Raw genomic sequence first — 23,374 nt, forward strand, 5'->3', positions numbered from 1 at the left:
CCTCAATGTGTAATAAATCACCGAGTATGACGATTCTTATTATTATTATTAAGGACGTGTGCAACCGTCTCCTAATGAGTTATGTGAAGGGATTCCTGCGGATGCATTTTACGACGGTGTCATCAGGCCATTATCAGTTCTAGAACTCTCGATAGACGAAACCAGGTGTGTTCCTCTAGGTAGAGCCTTCCTATGCGGCCCCAGAGATCGGTCGGGGATGGAGAGTGGGGCGCTCATATAAGACACCAAGCAAACGCCTCTCCCAGTGACCAGTCTCGACACGAAAACTCATCAGCCGAGCTTCCTCGGCTCCCACACGTCAACGCAGAGAAAGAGAGAATATATATCCCAAACAGAAACCGGAATATTTTGCCGACTAGGGATTGACATTTCGCGTTATCGTACATCATTTTCTCAGGATGTCGCAGCAGATACTTCCGCTCGTCCTGGTGCTCTTGGCTGCGCAGGGTGAGTCTTTCCGCTTCTTCTTCTTCTTTTTCTTCTCTGTCTTCCTCTCCTCTGTCTTCCGACTTCTCTTTCGCTTGGTTATTCCTTGCCTTATCTTTGAGATTTTTACAGACTCTTTGATTGATTCAATGGACCGCGTAGATTAATATTGTTAATTTATTTGCAAATAAATATATATTTGTCTACATTTACATTAATTAAAACATTTTTAATATTATTTAATGTTAAAGTGAATTACAATATAATTTTTTTAATTTTATTACACATTACCATTAATAAAAAGAAAATATTGATAAAGTTATTAAAAAACTGCAGACATTTCATTAAATGTCTTTACTGTTTTTACTTTTTTTTGTTAATGAAAGAGGACCTTTTTCATAATAATTTAATACTTTAATAAATTTAGCATACTTATATGTAAATATTGAATTAAATATTTATATTTTTCTTTTTTTTTTGTAAATATAATTTTTATGTTTTTATAATTTTGTAAATTTTGTTAATTATTAACACATGTTTCTAATATTATTTAAATTAAAATTATTTAAATTTAATTTAAAAAATTTGATAATTACATTTCATTTTACATAATTTTATTCTGTTCTCAATAACATCATTAATGATTTAATAAATAAATTAATCTAAAACTTAACTATTTAATTAATTTTTAATTATTGGAAATAATAATTGATAATTTATTCTGATAATAAGATTATTATATAATTTTTAACAATTCTTAATATTTAAACATCATTTATTTATCTCTTTCATCTCGATAATATAAAAACAAATTTTTAGAAATATTTGTTTAAATTAAACCATAGAAACATCTGACATTTTTAGAAGTCGATCGTCTTTGATCTTGACTTGATCTATCGATCGTTTGGCTTTCACTTTCGAGATAGGTACGTTCGCCTGGCTATCTTCATAAATAATAAGAGTCGATCAATAAAACCAAGACATGTTGAGCGAGGTGCGAAAACGGTGAAATTTTCACACAGCCATCGTCATTTTAGTGAAACTAAAAAAATTACGTGGATCGTTCTACTTTCTTTTGCGAATCCTCGATAATCGCAGACGTTATATTGATTAAAAGCGATCGTCTTATGTCCTTCGCGAGATCGATGATTCACGAAAGCGACCTATTTCGTTTTCTTATTGAGCGGTTAATTATCGTATCGTTCTATCGATGATTAACTAGTAATAGTTTATCACTTTCGCATTAAGTAAGAAATATAGGTTTTATATCAAATGAATAAGAATTGTCATTTATTCATGATTTGTTAATTAGACTCTCTCTTTCTCTTTCTTCCTTGTTTTGTTTTTTTCTTTCATCGATTTTAACGTTCACAGAGATGCGAATTAAATTAATTTAATGAATAATTGAATTAATAATTCTATATTTCTTTGTTGGCAATTTTTTGATTGAAGGAAATGAAGGAATCGATTAATTTTACATAATAAAATGCATATTAGATGTACAATTATCAATTATATAAAAATTATAACGATACTTATATGAATAACTTCTAAGAATAATATTATATCTCATTAAATTAGTTCCATGTTCGCGAAAGTAGTGAAAACTAATGAACAATTTCATGTGACAAAATTACATAAATACTAATCTGATAAAGGAGAACAATGTTGTGAAGTTAGATAATGAGCCCGAGAACAATTTTCATTGCACAATCCTCGCGACATTCGAGGTGCAGAATCTGTAGTAAACAGCGGTCCATTGCTCCGCAATTATTACACGCATCTTCGTAAGAACAATGGTGGCCATTCACCAGGTTTCACACATCTCAAGAACTTTCTCTCGTCTGCCAGGAGTGAAAATATGAAAGTAGCTCAGCCTGCAGTTTACTCTCTTTCTCTTTCTCTCTCTCTCTCTCTCTCTCTCTCTCTCTCTTCTTTCTCTCTGTTTTTTTATTTTTCTCTCAATTGTTTATTGTTTTATAATTATTTAGTAAACAACTTTTTAGTTGAAATTACTTATTGTTCACTCACATTTTCAAGTTCAAATATTTCTAAGAAATTTTATTTTTCTTTAAATAAGAAATTATTTATGATGGTTGGAATTAATTCGTAGCTTTACAAGTGTGGGATTACTTTCCATTATGTATTTTTTAATAATGCTCATGTGAATAATAACTTTCTTTCATAAAAAACGCTACGAATTAATTCCAACACCTATAATTAGTGTATGAATATTATCTTTATTTTCTTATTATCAAAATTTTTTTATGACTATACATATAACAGTTTAATAAATATATTATAGATATTATATTTCCTTATTCGTTTTATATAAATTTTATATTATTATTGCATTTTATTATCTCTTTTATATAATTTTGTCTTCAATTTTACTTTTATATTGGTTTTTACTATAATAAAAAAAAATTCTGTATTTTTTATATATTTCAATTTTATTTTTATATTATTTAATTTTATTTTAAATCTTTTTTTTCTCTTTTCTTCTTCTTTGTGAATCATAATGTTTACGTACTATAAATGCTTTTTTATCACAATTCATTAAACATCGATGATAGTGATGTCTACACGAAGGAATCTATCTAATTCTTTGAAAATATATGATTGTCGATAACTCAGTTTTATAACGCTTACGCAAGAAGTCTTACTTTCTACGACGACATTTGAAAATATTACTTTGAGACTGATCGGCAGCTACTGTGCGTAATCTTTGCGGAGAAAAGTTCTATTCATTCATCCATTTATTTATCTGCTTCCCACGCCTGTTTTCCCGCCTATAGTGCAGAGTTGCAACGTAAACGTTGACCGGTTCCGGAAGTGGCGATGTAATAGCATCGGATAAAACGTTTCGCTCGACTTGAATTATTGATTGGACGATAAAAAGGGTACAAATAGGAAGGAAAGGAGAAACGGATCTCATAAACGTCATTGTTGTTCTGACATGGCGCGATTTTGTCGAGAACGTTGCGCTTTATCGAGCTATAAGGTGGGGCACTAACTTTGCATTCCTTAAGTTTTACCGGTCTCAGGAAGGATAGAGTTTGCTTATTTTTCATGGAAAGGAATGTGAGAAGGCCGAGAATGAAAGATAGAAAAAAGGGAAAAAAGATATATTTGTGATTTGCCTTGTTATTTAAAAATAAAAGCCGAATGCATTTTTTTATCTAATGCGGTAATGCGTAATTTATGTAATATTTAATCTTTAGGAAATTTATCAAGACATTTTTATCTTAACTGTTGTAGTGACATTTAAAAATTTTGACAAGTAGCCACTGGTATTGAAAAAATGAAATAACAAAAATGAAAAATTAGTGATGAAAGTAAAGTGAAATTTATCTGAAAAAGGGATTTTATTAAATTTAATTTCAATAAAATTTAGGTGAGAAAAATACTAAATTTTAATAAATAATTTAATTTTTTTTTTTGAATAGTATATCAACTAAATATTTACTAAATGTAAAAATATATTTATTCGGCACAATAGCCATTAATTTGATTTAACAATCACCTTTTTATCGAATAAATATTTATTTACTGTAAGTAATATTTAGTTGGCATTATTCAAATAAATATTTATTAAAATTTAGTACATTTTTTCTCAGTGCATTGATTTTTTGTAGACCAAATTTATTTTTTGCTACGAAAATTTTGGTACGAGAAAATCGTTTCCCTGAATCCAATGATGAAATTATGTCGAGACATTTTTTCATTTTCAAATTAGGACAATTACATTGTTATCGCGCGTTATTTCTCAAGTGTACTTTCTAAAAATTAACGATGATGTTTCACGCGCTGATCATCGACCGAATCACCAATAAATCTATACTACGCCGCGAGAATTCTTCCTGCAGTGTAAAATCGATTCCTCGTAAATCCTTCCAAGCGAGGGACTTCCTTAAACCGTCACTCATCCGAAGCCGCATGTTTTGCACGGAGCGTGAAATCCTCGCGAGGAGCAAAGCGCTGCCGGCCGATCCTGCTTTGAGGCGAGCAGTTACGACTGCCAAGCTATTGCGGCTCCGGCTACTTGCCTACGAGAAGTCGTAAAGGAAGGGAAAGTAACCTGGTGCCATGTTAACTAAGCGTCTCGCTTGCGTAATTTGCCACAACGTCTCCGTGGATGTCTCCACCTATTTGCGGTACCGTGACGGCCGAGCGCGCAAATCGATTAATCGCGCCGGTTTTGCGTCCAAATGGATTTATCTTCTTTATTTTTCGAGCGCAAGATCGCTCTCACGGGTGGCCACGGTTCTCGTATTAAGGATCCTTGATGGCATTTGCATAATTTTTGAAGGATAATGCCTAGTAATCGTATCAGTCTGGATACGTCCCAGTCGTCGATAATCGCAGTAAGAATTTCTTCTTTCACTCGTTCGAAAAAGAGACGAGAGAATTTTTTATTCTTTTGTTCGATTAATAAAAAGGAAGGAAAAATAATATATAAAATTGATAATATTATTAGGTGTTGGAATTAATTCGTAGCGTTTTTAATGAAAGAATGTTATTTATTTCACATGAGCATTAAAAAATACATTAATGAAAGTACTTCCCATCGCTTGTAAAACGCTACGAATTAATTCCAACACCTAATATATAAAATAAATGTATTGTATACAAAATTTATTAGAGAAGACAAAAATGTTGTAAATTTTTTTGATTTTGCAGTCAAAGCATTTATCTCAAATCAAAAATTTTAATATCTACATAGAACTAAGAATTCTATGGCTACTATTATTTTACTCGCGAAGTGAAAGAATATTTTAAAAATAAAATATGAAATTTTCAAGTTATATTTATGGACTTAAGATTTAAAAAATAAATAATTTAAAAAATACATAATTTGGGAAAAAGTAGACATATATTTAACAAGATGTTATAAAGATTTATATTTACCTAGTTTTTTAATTTATTTACCTAGATGTTATAAAGATATTTTTAGATAATTAAGAGTATAGTTTACGCAATCTGTGCCGGTGGAAACTCACAATCTCTCAAACGTTCTTTCTCAGACGGGCAAAGCTGCTTCCCCACGAGATTATTCGTATCGTGAGATCGATCGTGCTTCGCTTTCCTCCCTTATCCGCTCAAACTAGTTAGCCAACAACATGCAACTTTTCTGCGGTTACAGGTTATAATATAAAAGTATATTTATAGCATGTAAACATGATGATCAACGACTGTTGATGAGACTGTTATTATCGAGGTCGCATTATTGCTTTATTATCGCATTATTATTGGTATCTTTTTGTTCCGACGCTTATACATATATCGAAATTTCGGAAAATTCTTTTCAAGATTCTGATTTTCTTTGCAACATCTTGAAAGATATGAAAAATGTCGGCATGATACTTCTAAACATATTTTGAGTATTTCTTGTAATTTATTATGAACTTTATAATCAAAGATAATCGACATAATCTAAAATGATGAGTCTTAAGTATCATGATTAACGTCACTTTAATAACGTAATCAAGATCGAGATGAAAATAAAAGATTTGAGGCGTGGCATCATTAGAATCTCTTGCAAAATGGTTTTAAAGATAGGGTCATGATCTCTCGTTTTGCTTCAAGCACCGAGAGACAGAACCTGTCGAAGATTCTGGTGTTCTTCTCTGAAGATCTTTTATTTTCATCTTAATCTCGATCTTCAGATCCTGAGAGAAAGAGAAAGGTTGAGCAAGAGGTCTTTATTTCACTCTCAGATTAGATCTCTTAAGGGTGGGCGGTCGGAACAATATAACAACATAACAACAAATTGAGAAAAGAACGAGAGAGAGAGAGAGAGAGAGAGAGAGAGAGAATATGAAGAAGAAATGAAAAATAAAATCGAAATTGTTGACGAGTGATTGATTACATGTTAATTCATATCTTTTGTTTCATAAAATAAGATATGTATTATAAATGGAATCCACAACAGGAAACTTCTCTTACAAACTAAAATAAATTTATGTTGCTATGGATCTTGATAGCAAGACATACACATTAATCTCTTAAAAAGTTAAAACTAAAAATAAGTTAAATTATATATTAAACCATACGTAAAAAAAAGATTATAATAAAAATAAAAATTAACTAGAAGATAAAACTGAGAAAAGTTTATAACGTAATTTTAACAAACATGAGGAATATTCCGCCAACTGGAATCGAGAATGATATTAGGTTAATCGACTGGTCAGTCGAATCTTTCGTGTATTAAAGGGAAGCTTAGGGTCCAGAAGTGGAGCAGAGGTGTGGAGCAGGACTGCCCCCGAAGGTTGCAAGTCAAGGCTAGGCACTTTCACTCGAGAGTAGTCTTGGGAGCGTGCCTCGTGCCGGCTTCCCACCTTATTTTATTATTTGCTTTTCTGTTGAATCATTAGCGAAACGATTGAACATCGTGGTAAAACGGCACCAGCAGTTTATGTTGCATACTTTCGATTTGTGCATGTAACTTCGACGCAAACCTCAAATGAAAAAAAATTAATTCCTTATTTAAAGGATTACAAATAAAAAAATAAAAATAAAAACTATGGAAGAACTCCATGAAGTTTTCTTCTATTTTGAGACCATAAATCTGAGTGACTTGTTTAAATATTTTAAGATGATATTTTTAAGTCACTCTTGAGACGTCTAGGAAAAGTTATAAAATATTTCTATATAAACTGCGTAAGAATAAACTTTTTATATCTCTATAATAGGAATATTCTGAATGAAAAAAAAAAACGATTATTGATAGCTAGTCTTAACTTTCCATTTTCAATGTAAATATCCTTATGCAAAGAATTGCTTGACTTGATGAAAGAACTTTGTGATGTCATCTTGCCATAGAATATTTTTCTATAACGCGGAAGAAGGATATGCATTCTAGGCATTTCGTGCATTAATCAATGGAGCGATATCCTTGAGCAATATATTAATTCTGCTTATATAAAAGGCATTTTAATAAGGTAATTTCCGAATTAACACAAGTTTCATTGCTACGCTAAATGATTTCGAAATTACACATTGTTAGTAAATACACATGCCGGCAATTCTTAATATTCGCGGGGCGTTCAGTGTTCTTCGCGGAGGACATGTGCAGGTGGAATTCGAATTTTGATATGCTATATACGTACTCTGATATTTCGTAATCGCGGTTCATTAGATGAGAACGGAAAGGAAAGGAAAGGATAATTAGCACTTATCGAAAAAAAAGGTTAATGACACGATAACTTGGTGAATAAATTTGAGAGCTCATTAATGAGCAGCCAGATAATTTACGTAGCTCGATTAGCGTCGAGAAAGTAAGGAATAAAGACAGAAGAAAACCAGGAAGAGAAGAAGACTATCATCTTTAATCATAAATTAATCATGAATGAGGAAATATAAGTACTCTTCTAAATTCTACATCAAAGGATTAAGCTGCATCTTAATCTTCCTAAATGATTTCTCTTACTGTGATCCCAACGACTTGATCTCATCTTAAGGAATATGAAAGATAACTCAATTAGCAAGACAAGCATTTACGCTTTCACGCTTACAGGCTTGCTGGGCCAGAAGCAACAACAGGAGGACCCGTGCCAGACAAAATCGCGAGTGGTGGGCGATGCTGAGTATTGCGATCGTTATTGGGAATGCGTGAACGGTCGCCCAGAGCTGTTCGACTGTCCGAATGGTCTCGTATTCGCCGGCAAGCATCGCGGTGTCACCGAGGGCTGCGATTATCCATGGCGTGCAAATTACTGTGACGGCAAACGCCAAGCAAATCCGCCGATCCCGACCGAGCATTGTGACTGGTTATATGGGATCTTTGGTCACGAAACTTCCTGCACCAGGTACTGGACTTGCTGGAACGGCACTGCCACCGAGCAGCTCTGCATAGGTGGTTTGCTCTATAATGAACGAGCTAGATCCTGTGACTGGCCCGAGAACGTCGAGGGATGCCAGAAGCATCGTAAGTATCTACGATGATCGAGAGATCTACAGGTCGAGAGATAGCCAGGGAATTTTATCAGAAAGTTTAGATATTAGAATTTATATATAAGAATTTGAAATAATTCATGGAAAAAGATAAAATGGAATATTATTATTTCGCATAAAAATTCATGTTAATGATCACATACTATTTTATCAAAAAAACAAGTATTTTGAGGAGTAAGGATGTTCTGCAAATAGCATTCCATTCTTATCGACTACTTTAAACCCACAGTTAAATCTTTTCGCTTTTTTATTTATCTTCGGAATAACATTTATCTTGGGAATTAATTGGCATTCGGCTAAATTCAACGGATACATCTTTTAAGATGCGGTTTTAGGCTTAATTCGCACAAGAAGCGGAATTTTAACGATTATTTTCACTTTCGAAAGTGGGCGGACAGGATGAACGCGATGCGTTTCCTCGTGCCTACTTCTCAGAGGCTCTTTCCAGGAATTAGTACCCAAGGAAAAATGGGCGAGGCACTTAATTAGCATTCGAAGTGAATTCTTGTCGCGCCTTTCTCCCCTTCTTCGCCCTCGGGATACGATAAAACACGTTTATTATTAATTCGCATCGCCTCTCTCTGAATGTCAAACACTAGCTGACGCATCGATCGTACGCGAGATCGTATTTCTTTTTCACAAGGTTGGAAATAATGAAAGATATTATAAGATTGAAATAAATATATTTCTTACAACATTTTAAAATATTTCTACATATAAAAATATTCGGTTTAAATATTGATGATGGGATTAATGATTGACATATTAACGCAAATTATAATTTATCACTAAATAATTAGTGATAAATTATTTTATCAATTTTGAATTTTTAGAGAATTCTCGAAAATCACGCCAATAACCTCACACATGTGCAAAGTGAAAGAAGGAAATAAAAGACATTCACAAAGCATACACTGCATAATTAAATTTCGAATTAATTTATCATTAGATCTCGAACGAAAGTTTTCGACTTTCACTGAGTCGATATCGTCATTTTGCAATAAAATAACAAGAAATTCATTAAAAACGATCAATCAATTTGCAATGCAAAACCGTATTCTTTATTTTTATTTTAACAAAATATTTTACTTTGAATCGTTTAACAAAATTTTATCAAAATTATAGATAATGATTGGTACATTTACATATATGCATATGAACTACACGATCTTGCGTGTTTCGATCGTCATTAACTATAATAGTTCCTCGAAAGCGAGGAGCTTTAGGCGTTCGCCCCAGTTAGACTAGGAATAAGACGCAGCCTGTTTGCAGCACTTTGCAACGACGACGCGAACGGCAATGTGCCTCTGGGCAAGTCGTGCAACCGTTACTGGCAGTGCCAGGGTGGTTACCCGCGGTTGCAGCGCTGCCCGGCCATGCTGGTGTTCGACAGGCGGTCGTTGAGGTGCGTGGTACCGCCGACGGAGGACTGCGATGTTCCCACGACACCGCCGCCCACCGAAGGCGAGTTACCCGATGGACGCAACGAGCAAGAACCTGAAGAGGAGAACCTGCCACCTGGCGTGCCGCCTCTGCCATCGGGTGCCCTGCCGATTCCTCTACGGGCGCGTCCCAGGAACTAAAGTTTCGTAGCAGGTCGTCCTGTCCGACCTGGAAGGACGAAGGAAGCACCAGGAGATCCCTTTTCGACGAGCGAGATCCCGGAGATCGTCGATCAATGCGGAGAGCTTGAGAAGTTCTCTCGTCAAGTCTCAGATTCTCGCGTGATTTTGCAGTTCCGCTATTTTATAATTCTAGAATTTTTATAGGATTTATATTTTTGAGATTTTTTAAAATTCTTAGATCTTTTTTAATGTCCCGAAATTATCCTGTATATCAGAGAAGTTGAAGTCCCGCTATTCCTCAAAGAAAAGTTCCGTTCTTTCTCGTCTTTATTTAATCTTTATTTTATCTTCATCGCAAGGAATTAATTTTCAGATACGCATGTAAAATTCATATTTGAGTAAAAGTGAGAGTGGCAACTGCCTATAATTATACGGTCCGATTCATCCCAATTAATGAGCAACAATTTATTATTTGAATTAATTAATTCTCATTTAATAAGAAGTGAAAAGTTTATCAATTGAATGAATTAATTTATGATCTAAGATAATGAAAAATTGAATAACTTTCTAACCTTAAGAAAAGTAAAAGTTCTAAATGACACTTGAATATTTTTATAAATTTAAAAAGACTGGAATAAAATTAACTAAGCATGTTATAAAGATCAATTTAAAAAAATTCAGACAATTTCTTAAACATATCAAAGAATACATAAATTGCAAAAGAAAAGTAATATCGAATAAACTAATTTGATAAAATATGTATAAATATAGGATTGTTTTTAATGAAACAGAAGTTTAGAGTAAAAATTAGGAATTATTTTCGAGGACCGAGACATCTATCGATCCGTCTATATCTTTGACCGATCGAGCTCTTCCTTTTCAATGGAGGTTCGTATTATTAACTGATAAAATGTTGATTATGAACATCTCGTTTTTTTCGGTTCCTGGACCGTTCACCATTCGCATCAGTCGAGATGTAAATATTTTCCCCGTTCCTGTCACACCCTTTTTCCTTTCCCCACCCGCTGTCGTAACAATAAGGCTCGTACCACGTATATGTAGATCGATTGAAATAAATTGTACGTTGTATATTTTTTATACGCATGTCCAGATTTTATTCAATGTTGCTGTACATTGTTATCATATTTATCATAAATACATTATATGTATTACATATAAATGCACTATATGTACTACATATCGTACTTGCTCTTCACGCACTGTACAATTGGTCCCCTTTAAACGTCTATTATTAATAATAATTTACGTTTGATATATCTTCGTCTATTGGCAACGCCGAATCAAAATGAAATTTAATAGAAATGTACATCTTTTATAATTTTTTTCTTATTAATTAATTCCTTCTAATTATTTCCTGTATAAAAATATTTGTATTATTAACATGTTGTAATTTATGTTCGTATTTTTAAAAATTTTTATAATTGATATTTTTTTTAAATTTAAACAATTTCTAAAATTAATATTGTCCTGTGATAATTTGATTTTTTACAGCTGTTTTTTTTTACTTCATTTGTAAATTTTTAATTAATATCGTTATATCTCTTTGCCAAATTCATTGATTTAAAGTTGCGGATGATTGTCAGGAGTTGTGCCTCCATTTTAAATACCATTCGAGCTAAAAAAGAATACATAAATAGTTAGAAAATTAAAATATTTGATCTTATAGTCTGCATTAAATTGAGTTAGTATCTCGATTTCGAAAATTTTTATCGATGATACTGATTATCAGATTAGATATTTTTTATTTTTTCAAGTCAAACAAATGTGCCTGATTTGAAGTTTTTAAAACGTAAAGTGTACAAACCAGTGAGGAACTTCGTCCGGATCCAGACAAGTCAGGCTCACCGAGTCGAATAGTTTTCCGTCTCCGCAGGTGAGAAGTCGCGGATGTCCGTCGACACAGGTGATCAATCTACCGCAGTCACTCGGTACTGGGAATCTAAAAAAATATAAAATCATGCCATTTGTAAATTTTTGGTTTACGTAAAGAAATATAAAAATCTTAAATTATAATTTAATATCAGTATTTAATAAAAATTGCTCTCTTTAAAAATTTACAATGAAATATCTATTATTCCGTGACCAAGAAACAATTTAATAATTGCAAGTTATTGCAATTCAAAGAAGCTACGCGATTATTTCTGTGTCTTGACATCATTAAATACCACGTTTTATGAATATTGCAGTTCATTTAAAGTGAAAAGCAATTTGATATGATATCAGGTTCATAAAACGTTAATATTTAATATCAAGATATGGAGACAATCCACAAAAAATCGCGCAAGTAGTTTCTTTGAAGAAAATATCCGTAGAGGTTCTTAAAAGTATTAAATTATTGCAATATTAAATAATAAAAAGTGTTGTAAATTTTTCTATTTTTATCTATCTTGAACTGTTCCAACATTCGGAACATTTTCTGCATAATTCAAGAGGAAAAAATAACGTGTTTATTAACGTGATAAAAAATTAAATATTTAAATAAAACACGCGCGTTCTCTTAATTTTTTTCAGAAGACAATCGGTTTTTAAATTGAAGTACTACGCAAAAATGTCTGACATTTAACGACTTCTTTTACTCTTACGATCTTCGATAGCGAACAATATTTTCTTTCAGTAATTCTTCCTCGTAATAAAAAAAAGAATAGGGAAAAAGAAAGAAAGATGAAAAATTTTATTATACCTTGCGGCTGTGTAAAATAATTATACACATAATTTCAACAAATTGCAACCACAAATTTACAGAGTGCATGAATCATGTAAGAATCTGATATGATCAGATTTATGCAAATCTAGACTTTGATTATGATTGTTTAGAATAGAATATAATAAGAGATATTGAGCTATCAGAAATCTCGGATATATAATAATAAGTCACCAGGTTAAGTAATTTTTCGGGAAATATTTAAAATATATATGATGAAATTAATTGATTTCTTTAAATAGAAAAAAGGAACTTTTTTGTATCATAGAAATTATTACAAGTTTATAGTGATTAAAATAATTAAATTATTAATTATTAAACAAATTATTAATCGAGAAAAAGAAAAACATTGAGAAAAAGAACATCGATAAAGTGCTTGTTTACAGGAGGTTAAGGAACTAAATTCTTTTAATTTTCCAAGAAACGAAGAAAGAAAGAAAGTGCGCGAATTAAAAATGTCGCCTGCGTTCGGAGAGTACGTTGATCCTCGTTGCCAGTTTCATTTCCACGCGGATTCTCATTACGACTGATTTCTCGGAAGTACACGCATCTCGTATATAATCACGTAGCACGTACATTACCTCGGGTAAGGCCAGAACTTAGCAGCGGGACTGTTGGGGGGCAGCTTGTGCGGGCACTTGAATCCTACTATAGCTTCGGGGTTGCAGAAGGGGATGAGTTCGTCCGGCCAAACGCACGTGTGGGTCTTGGCATTGTAGACCAGGCCAGGGTCGCAGTGAGCCTGAAGTGGATCACCGTGGACACATTTGATGTAAGTGGTGCTGCAACTGTCGCTCTCCGGGTACATACCGAATTGGTACTCGCAGCCTGGGCTGCTAATCGGCGTATCTGTAAAGAGGAAGATGTTCCTTACTTAAACTGCGTTCCGTTATTAATTGTGAGCACTGAAAATTTATAGTATACAAACCATAGATTTTCAGTATTCGCAATGTATAACGGAATGTAATCTTAATTATATCGAGAGTTTTGTGAGGTGACTTGAAAATAAACTAAATGTGTCATTCGACGAAAGAAAGAGATTCTTATTTTATATTTTTTTTTGTAAAAATATATTGCAAAAATAGATAATTCTAAATCCTACAGCCAAAAGAATATATGTTCAATTAACCATTACATTATGATTCTTTCCTGCGTGTATAGTAGAGCAAAATGCATTGATTTGCTGTTACTGGTTTTTATTAGCATCAACTTTTTTGGCCCAATAAAATATGAAAAACAAGACTGGAAACTGGAAAGTCACGCGATTGCATCGAGAAGCACCATTAAGTCGGTTGAGAGATAAGTTCCAAAGAGATTCACTTGAAAGCGAAATCATAATGATTGGCGTTAACGTGACCCACTAAAGTGCCTCCAAAATCACTTGTTTCATATGACTTTTACTTTCCTGACATGTTTCTTTTTAATTGTCTGATTTTTATCTTCATATAAAATACATAATTTTTTATGAAAAGAACAATGATATTGATAATAGCATAAATATAATATATATAATAATATTTATATAATACAATAATACCAACCTGAATATTAATTTATTTCTTTTAAACGAGATAGATAAAGATAGAATTGTAAAAACTGTTGGGGTAATAATAAAAGTGACAAGTGATTCGAATATCACGAATGCAATGTAATACTTACAGTCAGCCTTGCGATGGCCGCAATCGACAGCCCAATTATAATTGCAATGATTATGAACGGCACCGTGTCCGTCAAACAGAAGTCCATTCTCGCAGTATTCGAAGGTCAGCGTGCCGTTTGTACACAAGAAGAAGGCTCCGCAGTCTTCAGGGTGAGCGTAAGCATGAATTCCGTAAGGATCAGGGCATGGCGGGGCATCGTGTAATAGGGTGGCACCTTGGGCTGTGAAATGAGAGTTTACATGACAAAAAAAAATCATTCTTTATTAATAATAATATATAATATCTAATCTTTATTCTTTAAGATGCAATTTAAATATTATTATTAATGTTATAATATTTTTTATGCTAAAATATTATTCAAAATGCATACAATTCACTCTCTATGTAACATACGTATTATAATGGATTATATTACTATTGTGAGTTATATAATTTATGATTTTTATATTAATAAATGATTATATTGTATAATAATATTATGTCAATAAATAATCAAATAATCTAAAATAATTGCATATATATATATATATATATATATATATATATATATACTTGTATAAATATATAATATATAATAAAATGCTACAATTTATTATATATATAATAATAAATTATGGTATTTATTATTATACATTACATATATTATATATAAATATTTAATATTAATTATTTGATATTAGTCATTATACTGCAAATGTATAAATATATAATATATGGAGAACAAAGTCAAAACGTTGTATCATAATTATGTGGAAAAAATATGTGTGTAAAGTCTAAAAGTATATATTTGATCTAGTTTATTTTTTCTAAAAGTGAAACATTTTGCAACGTATTGTCTTGTTCGAATAAACAAAAACAAAAATATGAAAAACTTTATCGGTTAAGTTTGATTGACTCGAAAAGATTTGATTCGCATGACAGCTTCGCGAATGTCAGTTATCCTGAACTTTTCCGCAAACGTACGCTGCGACAACGGGTCTGTGACGGGCATAATGATTATTTTCTTATACGTATAGAAATGTATTATAGAAAAAGACACAACAAGCACAAACAATTTATAAAATATTAAAATTTTTTTTCTTAAAATGGAGACTCGAGACTAAAAAAAAAGTAAATACTCGGTAAATTATTTTTGAAGAAAACCTTGCAGTATAAAAAAATGCACAAAATAAAAAATTGTAAATATATAATGATACATGTTACATATTAAAAAATGAATCATTTCAAAACATAAATCAAAACATTACAACAATTATTAAAAGATTAGGAAAATGTTAAGCGCAATTTTTTTGAAAAGTAAAATTTGTTATTAAAAAAATATCGAAAAATCATCCTGTTCCACAATTCATTTACATCGTAAATCGCTTCGTAACATTTTTCATCGATCACCTCGGAATGTCCGTCGTTATGTCATACACGCAGATCTTAACATATGGTGGTCTCGTCGGTGAAAGCCTCGCAGAAGGTGATGTCGCAACCTGTCAGGAGTCCATGGAGAAGAAGAAAGTATTTACGCCTGCGAAGAGGCAGTCCTCGGTACACAGGAGAAGACGAGAAGCGCATTCCGAGGTGAAGATGCACACATGATGCGAGGTATAGGGTTGCGCGTAGGCGAGGTGAAGGTAACTATCTCGCGGATTATGATGGTTGCGGCGGTGGCGGTGGTGGTGGACTTACCACGTGCCAGGATTGCCAGGAGCAACAGCAGGGTCACGCTCCTCGAATAGCTCATCTTTCCGGCACTCAGTTCGGCTTGACTACTGTCTCTGACGGCGAAGTTGACGATTGGCGCGCACTTTAGGTGTCGGCCTCGGTACACCTCCGAACGGTCCCGTCTACTCCCTTCACTCCCTTCACCGTGGCTTTACTAAACCCCACCAGGATCCCCCTTGATCGCTGTTGGTTTTGCCTACGTGCTCGGGCTGCCGATCAGCAGCGCCGAGCGTGATGAATTGTCCGGGTGCCACGTTTGGATCCTTCAGTGTCGTGAGATATATTGATTTGGAGAGAGAAGAGAATTTAAGCTGAATAAATTGCCAAGCTGTTGGAGAAAGTCGGGAAAGAGTTCTCTACAATATGTACAAAACATGTATCAGCTAATAAATCCTGCAAAAGTGTCGCGAATTAGAAGCTAATGAGAAAAGAATGGTTCTGCCGAGATCCAAAGATAATGGCTGAATATTCTTTGGATTTCTTTTTTGTGACGATGAGACATAAAATAAATTATTATTTTATGAATTAATTTAATTTTTAAAAATTTAAATTTAAAAAACAAAAGCCAGCACTTGCTGATATAAAGACGCAAATCTATAAGGAAAAAAAGCTGAATATTGTAATTGAATATTGATAAGTTAATTAATTCTAAACGATATAGCAATAATAATAGGCACATTTGCAACAATCATCAGAAAATCTGTCGAGAAATCTATTTTTAAGCCGTTTAACACTCTCTGTACGTCTTACATAATCATTTGTATGAAGAAACGAAGAATATTTCTTGACTGTAGAGGAGCGATTCGCGATCATCATTTTTCTAATCATTGTAATCTCTCACGGCATCGCGATAAATCGCGAGAGAATGCATCGCGTGTGAAAAGATGACGTTAGATTTAATGCCAAAGTACAGTCTTCCTGCACCTCTCGAAATGCCTAAGGATGCAACGTCCTCGACGCAAATACTCTGTACTGAACTATGTTGCACAAGCACGATCGTTATTTTTCCGCATGCTTAATGCCGCACAGTACTTATGCGCTTTCGGTGAACGGCGATGTAAATGGGAACATTATTGTATCATTCGATGCTTCGCATAAATAACAGTTCGAACGATTGCAATGTGTTTATAGATGTACTTGAAAGATATCGCTATTAATCAAAGGAGCTCTCTCTAATTAAGAAATTATGATTTTAATGGTTTTAATAATTTTTATTCAAGTGAATTAAACTCATCTTGAACAGTCATTTTTTTAGGGATTAAATAATAAATATTTTATAATAATATAATTATATAATTATATAGAAAATATCTACTTCTCGAATTCTTAAATTTATAGTTATTAATTATATATATACGACTCAATCTCTTATATACATGCAATCTCTTACAAATTTTAACTTGTCGAAAAAGCGCGTTTTTTCGGTAAAAGAAAATCGAGTTTTCCGGAGAAAGTGGAATATGGTAACAGCAAGGACACGTTAACAGTTAATGTCAAGGCGCTCTTCCTTCTGTGACATCATCAATCACGATGTAATATACTCCAACTAAATGAATTATAATTGACGAACGCGTGTAATAACTAAAACGTGCACTCAGATAGATGTGTTCTCGATATATTAACATGGTGCGAATATACGTGCATGTCGGCGAGGCCTCTGGAGTCTTAGCCAGCCTTACGCAAGACCCATCACACTGGTCCCAAGGAGGAGAGACCCGATTGCCGGATAGTGAAAGCAGCCGAGGCGAGCCAGACAAGTCGACAGATCGATCAGACGTTCGAATTGAAAACCGTCATGATGACGGTCAGTTAATTAATTTAGACTTTCTATGAACCAATTGTTTCTAAAATATAATACTAGACATAACAAATAACTAGACTAAACATAAGAAAAATAATATACATATCTTGTTTAGTAAAGAAATTGTGTGGTATCCTGTGCTTCGTTCTATTGATATTGATAATAAAATAATAGATAAATATTTAAGGAAAAGAAAATACATATTTTATCTTATTTAAGAAAGTATTTACATTGAATATAGAACATATAGAACATTATATCATGTTCTATTTTTTACAGTAGTATATTTTTATATCGTGTTCTATTTTTTAACTTTTATTTTATAAATGTACTAGGAACGGAAAATTTATTCTGATCGAATTTTTTGCATTGTAAGCAAAATGTAAATTGTGATATTGTATATTTCGTCGAGCGCTTCACGAATTATGTAAAGAGAAAGGTTGCTATCAGGCAAATGAAGAGAAATTGTTAGCTCGGAAAACTCGCTCGTGGCATGTTGTTTATTGTGCACCGTAAATCTCGCCAAATCGTTAAGTTTTTCTTATAAGTAGTTTTTCAATATTCAAAAGTATATAAAATATAAGAAGTATTAAACGAATTTTTAATATTTCAGTACAACGAAAATTGTGAAGCAAATACAAAATGAACTACAAAAATATCATTATTTCGTAATTTGTTACAATTCATTTGGCTATGCTTTTATTAATGTGCCAAAAGTTCTCAAAAGTAAATGTAGTTACAGGCATAACATCTATAACGTCAGATGTTGCAATGTAATCTTATGACGAATGGGTTAATTAATTCTCATACTGACATTTGATTCGCCGGAGTGAAATCCAGGATACGTTCGAAGAAGTGATTTTGCGAGTATATTTCGCGATGTATTCTGGAGTATTGTGGGGTGAGGAGGTTTTCGACGTGCAATCTTTCGTGTCAGAGAAAGTCATGCTCATTGTAACACACGATAAATATTAATGATTTGACTTACACTATACTAGTTAATATTGAATGTATTATATCAATTATCGAATCAAATTCGATAATTATTATACTTTATTAAAGTAATTTTTGAATTTTTGAATTATAACTTAAACTCTTTTTTTTTTCAATTGAAACAGATTTAAAAACTAAACGATGTTCTTTATATTTAATAATAGTAATTCCTAATCTATTAACAAGAACCTTATTTATGTTATATTCTTAATATTTTTCTGATAATAATAATACATTATATTTTATTAAAAACTATTTTAGGAAAAAACTCTAAATCTTTTCGCATCTTTAACTTAAATAATTAAATTATTTTTGTCAAGAATATTTTTCAGGATTTAAGAGAAGTATTTAATATTATCATTTTTGTAATTTTTGTAGTAAGATCAAATGTTTTACAATGTTTGATTATTTCATTACTCTTTTATCTTGTATAATTCTTATATATAAAATTCACATAAACATTTTTAATACTTTTGATAAAATGAAAAGATGAAACTCCATTAAATATTATTTTAACACAAATATTGGCTTTTTTTTATTACTTTTATTTTTAGGAACTAGACAAATTTAAGTTTTATTTTTATTACTATTATATGTATAATTAGAGGAACGAAAATAAATATCGAATTTTATGTTTAAACAATACATTATTATGTTAAGTAAATTTTTATTTTAATATAAAAACAGTTAATAATCAATTAAAAAGTTTTAACTAACTTTATAAAAATCTCTAAAATAAATCTTTAAGATTTGTTGATTTCAGAAATGAAAGAATTTGTAAACAAATTTCTGGTCATACTCTATGTAAAATATACATAATTATTAAGTAATAATATGTAATTCTTTTATTAACATTTATTAAAAGTAATGTTAGTAAAAGAAAACATTTTCAAAGTGAAAGACTTATTTCCCCATTAGAATATAATAAATAAATTTCATTTCTTCAAAGTTATTTAATTGCGGAATTAAATTACGGCCAACTGTTTTGCGTTCATGTGCTTTTACAATAAAATTTCGACATAATCGATAATTATATAAAATCGAACCGGTTTGAGCGGAGGATTTATCTAACAGATATTATATAGAACTTGATATCGTCAGTCTGTGGGGTTTTCTTTCGCGAACGCGGATTAATGATCCGCAACCGACAACGGCTTTATTACGGATTTTCCGAATGCAAATTTGTTTATGTAAAAGGAGAAAGGGGGTAGTGATTTGTCGCGGGGAGGGCGAAAGCGCGATCACTCTCGCAAAGATCATGCAGTGACGTTTACGTAAGCATATCACATGCATTTATTGTTCCTATGGGTAAAAAGATGAGCATTACACACGTTGCGGTTAACTGCGGCACCTTCGCTTCTCCAACTCAATTTTTACGTTTGTAATAGTCCTCGCTGAAACATTGCATTTTGTTATAAAGAGCAGTTTGACATATTTTTCAAAGTAAACTTAATTTTGAAATTTAGAGAAGAATATTAAAAACAAACAGAGAAGTTAGCAAGCAATTATAATCGACATTTATAATTGACAAAGAATTAAGAACAAGCAATAACTGAAAAATTGACCTTAAAATTTATAAGAGAATCTGTTATAAAAAATACACAAATTATTAGTTATTAGTATATTTTATATTCTTTATATTACAGAGTAACTCATAATTTGTGTATTTTTTATAACAGATTCTCTTATAAATAATGTAAAGAATTTCTTTAATATAAATAATGTAAAGAATATAAAAATAAAAGAAAAGAAAAAACTCACCATCCCTGCACGGATTCTGGTTCCGTGCACCTGAAGCTGTCCTCGTTGTACACGGTGCCCGGCTCGCATTGGCCCTTTTGTGGTACCACACCGTTCTTGCAGATGTAGAACTTGGCGCAATCCTCGGGATGCGGATACGTGGGATGCGGCAAGATTCTGCCGGACGGACCGGCGACGTCGCCGTCAGGGCATACAAAGCCATCGTCCAGGACATCGCGTTTTGCGTTCTCACATAGACGAGTAGCGTCTGCCGGCCAGACACAACTCGACATCTTGGGTTCATAGATTAGTCCGGGCGGACAGGGCACTACTTGCACTACTCCATCGATGCAATTGACAAAACGGTCACACGCAGTCGGGTCCTCGTGGCTAAAAATGCCATTTGCTCGTGGGCAGCCCTTGCTTGGTTGCGGCTCCTCTGTTCAATTATATAATATATTGTTATACATATAATACTAGTGCATATATAATTATTTAAGTTTTGTATTAGTTATATCTCTTATGTTATATATTAATTATTTTATAATTGTGATAAAATAGTGGAATATATTTCTGTCGAGATTTGTCTTGAAATTTACAATTACAAATAAAATATATTTTTTTAATTTTAGCGATTAATCATTAGAATGATTAATGTTTAATAAGATATCGATTTCTATAAAGCAAAGATTTAAAAAATTATACAAAATATTTGTAATATAAATTTGATTGTAATTTTATTAAATTTATCTTGTGTTTTATTTTATTTTTTAATAGATTTTTGTTAAACTTTAATTAATTAAAATTTTTCCTGTATGAGATCATGTTATATTATTACTTATGAGAAAACGTAAAAAAGACCGAGACAGAATTTGATTGTCCATTCGTCTAAAAACCGGTTCATATCAACTTTTATTTTTGCGACGCTGCTTAATCTGCCATTCTTCTAGTTTGTCGAGCTGTTGAAGGGAATATGCATGAAGTATAAAAGAATTCTCATATAATATAATTCCTTTATTTAAATATCTATTATTGGAAAGAATTTCCTTTTTGAACAAAAAATGTTTCAATTTTAAAATAGCATATAAATATAAAATTGAATGAATTGAATGATATAGATAACAATAAAGATATTTTTCTGTAAATAGCAAATCACATTTTTATGTATGATTGAGATGAAATTATTGAGATTGGCATATAATAATTCAAAGAATTAATTTCTAATCTGAAGAGCAAAATCTCAAGAGACTACAATTTTTTTTTAATTCATGATAATTGTAATAATCTAGATGAATCTAATTGTAATAATTAAGAGGGGGATTTTAATAAATTTAGAGGATTTTAATAATTCGGAACTTACGTAAAACTGTGCGGTCACCGCAAGGTACATTCGCCGGTATATCGCAGAGTTCCTTCTTGGGATTGTCATCCCTGAAAACGAGTCCATCCTTGCAGAGTTTCTCCTCAGGCTGACCATCCACGCAGGCGTAATAAAGATCGCACTGTTCGGGATCAGGGAAGAAACCCTTAGGCTCCGGACACCGGAACTGAGCCCCACTCAAGGTGGCCAGAATCACCAGTGGCAGAAGACCACGAAGAAGCACGTGCTTTCCCACTTCCAACATCCTGAAGAAAGTCCTAAAGAGATTCGTGAAGTCTTTGAGATCTCCGTCTTGAAGCTACTGTTCTAAGGAGGCTCTCTCTCTCTCTCCTTCCCCCTTTCTTCCCTTTCTCTTCTTCTTTAACTTCCTCGTCCTTTTCTTTAACTTCGTCTGCAGTGCGTCGCGACGCTGATAAAACGTGACTGCGGGTCCGAAACGGGTTCTGTTTCGCTCGACAGTCTCGCCACCACCTTGGTGGGTCCTTACTGTTGCACATTTCCCGACCCTCCCTCCTCCCGACTTCGCCCCCCTTTCGCCGAAAGTCCTGTCTGTCTCTCTCTTTCTTTCTTTCTTTCTGATCGAGCAATGATCTCACTGTTCCTTTTTCTCCCGTCACGTGCATTCTATTGGATGCATAGACGCAAGTTTTATTGCATTGCGTTATTATCGGTGCATATAAATTCCGGACATTTCCGGGTACTGACGGCGAGACCGGGTCGTTGCTGTTGTGCTACCATTTCGCGATTTGCATCCCTCGCTTCACGCTTGGAATTCGCATTGCAAACGCGGCTACCGTGTTACGTTTACTTTAAGTATCCGATTAATTTTATTAGTTCGAGATATTTTTGAAAGCGGAACGAGAGAAATTATTTCGTGGGTTTTGTGGAGAGGCAATTATCTATTTGTTTATTTAACAGAGCAGTTAATTGAACAAATTAACAGAGCACTTATACATCAATTAGTTATCTAAAACTATCTTTTTATAGCTGTGCATTATTGTGAAGAAAACAAAAGTAATGATCTTGTAGATGCAAAAACTATCTATTTAATGTATCAATTGCATTAATAATTTCATAATTTTACAAAAGAAGTATGATCTTTAAAAATAAAAATAATTGAAATGCATATAAATGTTATATAAATGAGAGACTTGTAAAACGCAATTTAATTTTGTAATAGTATTAATATACTGTTAAAAAATTCTTGTGTTATTTTCAAATAAAATCATATTTGCAAATGATAAGATATTGCAGTAACTGAATATCCTCACATTGTATAAAGTGCAGAATTCAATTTTTATTGAACGAGTAGATTTAATCTTCAAAAAAAGCGTTCAGCAAGTGGCATTTGCGACAGACGCTCGTGAATTGGAAAGTTAAATGGAAGAGAGAGAG

General features: G+C 32.5%; 3 protein-coding genes across 4 annotated transcripts; 1 reads left to right on the forward strand and 2 right to left on the reverse strand.

The window, feature by feature from the left end:
• The first annotated feature begins 233 nt into the window (after positions 1-233).
• LOC105144332 (peritrophin-1) lies at positions 234-11,066 on the forward strand. Its single transcript, XM_011053185.2, has 3 exons — positions 234-468; positions 7,967-8,377; positions 9,676-11,066. The coding sequence occupies exons 1-3, from the start codon at positions 420-422 to the stop codon at positions 9,984-9,986; spliced, it is 771 nt and encodes a 256-aa protein (XP_011051487.1). The 5' UTR covers positions 234-419; the 3' UTR covers positions 9,987-11,066.
• Cpap3-d (cuticular protein analogous to peritrophins 3-D) lies at positions 11,053-16,181 on the reverse strand. Its single transcript, XM_011053184.2, has 5 exons — positions 16,029-16,181; positions 14,350-14,571; positions 13,272-13,539; positions 11,794-11,928; positions 11,053-11,604 (listed from the first exon to the last, which is right to left on the reverse strand). The coding sequence occupies exons 1-5, from the start codon at positions 16,081-16,083 to the stop codon at positions 11,589-11,591; spliced, it is 696 nt and encodes a 231-aa protein (XP_011051486.1). The 5' UTR covers positions 16,084-16,181; the 3' UTR covers positions 11,053-11,588.
• A 3,946-nt stretch (positions 16,182-20,127) lies between these two features.
• On the reverse strand, positions 20,128-22,491 carry LOC105144330 (Peritrophin-44). 2 transcript variants are annotated; one of them, XM_087410938.1, is made up of 4 exons: positions 22,330-22,491; positions 21,959-22,226; positions 20,620-21,037; positions 20,128-20,252 (listed from the first exon to the last, which is right to left on the reverse strand). In XM_087410938.1, exons 1-4 carry the CDS (start codon positions 22,474-22,476, stop codon positions 20,225-20,227), a joined length of 861 nt encoding a protein of 286 aa, XP_087267064.1. In that variant the 5' UTR covers positions 22,477-22,491; the 3' UTR covers positions 20,128-20,224. The 2 variants fall into 2 exon arrangements, with proteins under 2 accessions (XP_087267064.1, XP_011051485.1); XM_011053183.2 differs by having other exon boundaries at positions 21,959-22,368.
• Between the last annotated feature and the right edge of the window lie 883 nt (positions 22,492-23,374).

The sequence above is a fragment of the Acromyrmex echinatior genome, chromosome 11 (assembly GCF_024713525.1).
Source record: "Acromyrmex echinatior isolate Ae372 chromosome 11, ASM2471352v2, whole genome shotgun sequence".
NCBI classification, from domain to species: domain Eukaryota; kingdom Metazoa; phylum Arthropoda; class Insecta; order Hymenoptera; family Formicidae; genus Acromyrmex; species Acromyrmex echinatior.